Raw genomic sequence first — 5174 nt, 5'->3', positions numbered from 1 at the left:
GCCAGTCAAAGAAGCTTGAGTGCTTCTGCTTCTTGCAGGCTTATAAAGAAGGAATGCGCTATAAAGAATAGAAAGGACAGGGTCCGGAACAGACAATGTTTCTATTTAAAGTGAAACAAAGTGTCAAACAAGAAAACTCTTCTCATTCACTTCTTTAGACACATAAAAGTCACTGTTCACCTCCTTTTTTTTCAAGCACAAAAACAAACAAAAAAAAAAAGCAGGTGTGATTAGGAGTACCGCCATAGAACCAGTGTGTGAATGTTCATATATGGAAACACCCAACCCTGAGGTCACCTGTTTGGATATATAAAGTGTAGTTGAGTCATGGTTTAGTATCAGTGCCCCAGACACTAATCTGCAGTACTCAGCTGTTCATCATGATGAAGTTGATATTGCCTCTGATTCTCCTCTGGACACTCTCCACCACAGGTAACTCCACTCATTATTACAATACTGCTGGTAAAAGAGTCTGAGTTTGAGTTTATCTGTATTAAATCCAGTGCATTTCTCATATTTTATATATTCAGAATTTGCTGCTTATTCAAACATTCAAAATGCATCATATCAATGATATTTTATGAAAATGTGATCATCACTTCTCTGTTTTTCTCCTGAGTGCAGCTGGAGCCCTTCAGTGTCAAACCTGCACAGATCAGACGTGTTCAAGCACAGCACCAAATACATGCTCCACAGGGATGATGTGTATCACAGCTACTATTCTAGGTAGTCTGGTCTTCATGTCATATGATACTTTTCATTAAATTACAAATACTGTGAAGGTTTGTTTGTCAGTGTTAACAAACTGCTCTTTGATTTTTTGTTTTTATTTTTTTAGCTCTTTCATCTGGAACTCAGGTAACACAAATCTACAAGGCATGTGCCCCTTCCTCCCTGTGTCCATCCACGGGGACTCAGACATTTTCAGTCAATCTGGGTTTTCAAAAGGCTCTCGCATCTGCCATGTGCTGTAAAACAGATAACTGCAACTCAAAAACTCTGGCTCGTAAGTATGAATTGATGAAAAAGTGGTTTATTGAAACAAGATAATAGAAAAAGAAACAATATTCTGATTTTGGCTGAAATGTTCTCTGTTCTAAAATGAAATGATCTTTTCTGTTTCAGACCCTGCTCCTCAGTCAAATAATGGCCGAGTTTGTAATGTTTGTGACCCCTCCACCTCTCAGTGCACCTCTACATTACAATGTCAAGGAGTTGAGAACCAATGCCTTCAATCAGTTAGTGAGTTATTATGTGATATACTTTAATACTGTTCATCTTTAAAACTCATATTCAATCTAGAAATTTCAGGATTTTCTGCTATTTTTTAATGTGATCTGAAAAATTAAATGTTGGAAGGAAGTTATGAAGTATTTCACCAGGATTCATAACAAATGTTGTTTTATACGTCACAACTTTGAAGATCAAGATTAGATTATAAACTCATCACAGATAAGGTAAATTAGTTACAAAGAACTCCCCAGATGATTTATAAAGAAAATGTCCTTCAGAATAAAACTCTATTAAAATAGCAGCATAGAAAAAGCACTGTCCAAAATTGTGTGTACATGTTTTTAATTACTATGAAAGAAGAATTGAATGGTATGAAGTGAATGGAAGTAACCACACCCAGAAGTAATCTCATCAGGTCTTTGAGTAAACCTGAAAGTCACAGCAGCAGGGTGAAAAGTTTCAGCATTAAATGTCAAAAAGAAAAATTAATAGAAATTGGGAAGATATGTGGACCAAATGTTTATTTCCAAAACTCTCCTTTTTCATCCACAGTTAACAGCGGCTCAAATACTTTTCCAGCTTTTGGCTGTGCCTCTACAAACCTGTGTCTAGCTGCTTCAAGCCTGCATTCTCTACCATTCATGCAAAACTTTGGTACCATAACCAGTGGACCAACCTGTTTTCCTGCTACAACAACTGCAACACCAACTAAAACCACTGCCCAAACTACAACTGCAGCACCAGCATCAACTGCTGCTAACAGTTGCCCCAACAAAAACAACTGCAACAGCTGCAATGGATGCAACTGTTGCAATGGATGCAACTGCTGTTCAAACCACAATTGATGCCCCAAACACAACTGCATTAGTTCCACCTCAGAAGTGCAATCATTCACAATTTCTATGATGTATCAGGTGTGATGGAATTTTTAGATTCTGTGTTAAGCTCTTCTTCCTCCTCTTCCTCTAAAAAAAAAAGAAAAAAAAAAAAAAAAGTGGATGAATGGCAGCCTAGAGGTGAACAAGAGGGTATACCACTGAGAGGCTGCTCTTTCAAATCCTTGGATTGGCATCACTGTATCACTGTGCACCCTTAGGTTCCTTAACCCCCACCCCCCGGTTGCTCCCTGGGTACTTTCTATTCACCCCTGCTCCGCTGCTGTGTATGCTGCATGTGTGATGGGTTAAATTCAGAGACTGAATTTAACTGCATGTGACAAATAAAGTTATTCTCTTAAGCTGACCTGGCTGAATGGAAAGCTCCATTGCATCATGTTTTGACTTTATATAATCTTTTAATGCAAGACATTCTCTGTACAAGTCATCTTTTGCATGGATTGTTCTGACTCTATTCTGTGACCATGGGGGTTTCTGTAAGTGACTGTTATTATTCTTTGTCAATGCAGACTGCTGTTTTGCTGTGTAGTGTTATCTGACTGCTTTGCAAAGGCAAATTAAAATCAAAGGCAACCTCTTTGTTTAGCTCAATTTATTTCAGATTTCTGTAACACAGGCTGAATATGACCTGTGGCTTGTTCTCTCCACCCTGTTTTACACCAGGGAAGAAAACATATGAAGTAATCTAACATTCATCATTTCAGGCTTGGCTCTCATGTTTCTCGTGCTTTTCTTTGTGGACATGCTTTTCCATCATCCTCAGTGTGACAAGGTACAGGCCATAGCTACTGCAGTATCAAATCCTTTGTTGCAGAGTATGCAGCCGGGCCAGTGCAACAAAAACTAGAAAAGTAATCAGTCCACTGTAGTGTTTAGCAATTGTCACAAGGGGCACAGTCCAGAGGCAAATGCCCTTACACACTATGGCAGAATTTATTGATCCCAGTTTTTCAGCTGCAGTTTTCTGTGGAGTACATAGCATGTGGGTAGTGGTGACAGGTATTGTGGGAAAAGATAGTCCAATGAAGAATAGTTCTGATTCTTCTCTAGCTGTTATAGCTGAAGAGTTAAGACATGCACTGTACTGCAGGCCTCATGAGGTCTAGCTACTTACAGTTAATTTATACATTCTTTCCACCTTATACAACACTTTGTTTCTTACTGCATTTTTCCAGGGAGATTTGGATAAATCATAGCTCGTTATATTTGCAACAGGTTTGGAGTAACAATTCTATTTTCAATTCAAACTGACCCCCTATGGGCAAGCACTTGGTCTCCCTTTAACAGGAAGAAACTTCAGGATTCAGGGAGGGGCAGTCATCTGCTGTGACCAGCTGAGGCTGGGGGGAGAGAGACAGGATAAAAGACATGCTGTGGAAGTGAATGTTAGTTAGTTATGCTGAATATAGCAGCATAACTAAGGGATGGTTCATCTCGTCCTCCCAGCCCTAATAAGCTTTATCAAAAAGGAAAGTTTAAAGCCTAATCTTAAAAATAGAGAGGGTGTCTGTCTCGTGAATCTAAACTGGGAGCTGGTTCCACAGAAGAGGGGCCTGAAAGCTGAAAGCTTTCCCTCCCATTCTACACTTAAGTATCCTAGGAACCACAAGTAAGCCAGCAGGCTTGTATGTATTTGTATTCCAATCAAACAAACCTTCCTTGACACAATGTCAGTCAAGTAGTTTACACATAAAATCTGCACATGTCACAAGATAAATATAAAAGTTGTACGCAGTGAGGATGTGAAACTATTGATGCGATAATCTACCTCACTGGGAGCAGAGTTTAGGTCACCCAGTTTGAATGTTATCAGTCCATTAAATGCACGTTTTTAACAGTTTTCAGTCCCATAACTGTAGTTCAGACTGGCCCTTCTACACCTGCTAGTGTTGGTAACATTTTTAAGGGTCTCCATGTTCCTTTTGGCCAAAAATTCAAACTCAAACTCATTAAATCCAAAGTTTCCAATAAATCACTCTGATGAACAGGTTCCAGCACAGCCTGTTTATTAGACATCTTAGTTACACAAAACACAGACAGTAACATAAATAAGACTGAGAAATACACACAGAGACAGACAGAGAAAGATGCAGGAACAGGAGGAGTAGAAGGAGAGGAAAGCACCGTAAGTGAGTGAAGTTAAAAAGTAAGAAGTGAGAAGTAAAGTATAAAAGAGTGGAAGAAAGTAGTGAGTGAAAAAAGAGAGTAAAATGGGGTGAAAGAAGAAGTAGAAGTCCAGAGTTTAAAAGAGTACAGGAAAACAAATAGCCCTCCTGGGGGTGAGTGCCTTGGAGCCGCTGCAAAGGCGATAGAGAGTGAGCAAGAAGAGTGCCTCCCTCCCAACTTTACCACTGCCTTTTATTCCCCAAACTCACACCTCCCCCTGCTGTTATCAGGGCCAGTGGGCATAGAAGGAAGCTTCCAATCCACTATGAACCATACTAGTTCCATCTTTTTGCAGAGGCTTCATGACAAAGTTCTCTGGGGGCTGAAAACAAACAACTTTCCCATGTGAAAATACCTCTCACAGTAGCACTCCCCCGCCCTTCTATCCATATTTTCACATTACTAGAAACACTTTTAGGCCGGTCTTATCTTAGTACACAAATTTACTCCCTTACATTATTACAGTAGCTCAGGTGGGACATCAACCCCTACTTCAGGACACAGCTCCCAGCAACTTGACCTTCATACTGGCAATACAGTGTCAAAAGTGTACAGTGTACAAAGGTGAGCCTCTAAATATGAATGGAAAAAAACTGAGGCCCTGAGCCGAGCAGGCCTCAGTCCTTTCCACTCACCCAAAGCATGCAGTGTTCCAGTGTGTGAGTGATAATATAGGTGACAAACAATATATAATGTGACCAGTAATCCAGTGTGTGTGATTAATATAGGTACTAATAAATGACATAGTAAAATACCAATATCAGAATGATAAAAATATCCAATACTAGCCGTCTCACTAATTAGAGCTGTAGCTGGCTGCTGGGAGGGACTACGATGAATCCAGATCCACTCCAGACATCCACTCCGCACTCGGGTTTA

At 39.9% G+C, this 5174-nt stretch overlaps 1 protein-coding gene across 1 annotated transcript; it reads left to right on the top strand.

Annotated features, from left to right (window-relative positions):
• Positions 1-383: 383 nt before the first annotated feature.
• LOC115778905 (phospholipase A2 inhibitor and Ly6/PLAUR domain-containing protein-like) lies at positions 384-2658 on the top strand. The gene is made up of 5 exons (XM_030727279.1): positions 384-432; positions 625-726; positions 839-1006; positions 1126-1242; positions 2639-2658. The coding sequence occupies exons 1-5, from the start codon at positions 384-386 to the stop codon at positions 2656-2658; spliced, it is 456 nt and encodes a 151-aa protein (XP_030583139.1).
• Positions 2659-5174: the final 2516 nt, after the last annotated feature.

Source organism: Archocentrus centrarchus, chromosome 4 (assembly GCF_007364275.1).
Source record: "Archocentrus centrarchus isolate MPI-CPG fArcCen1 chromosome 4, fArcCen1, whole genome shotgun sequence".
NCBI classification, from domain to species: Eukaryota; Metazoa; Chordata; class Actinopteri; order Cichliformes; family Cichlidae; genus Archocentrus; species Archocentrus centrarchus.
This window is presented reverse-complemented; position numbering and strand designations above follow the sequence as displayed.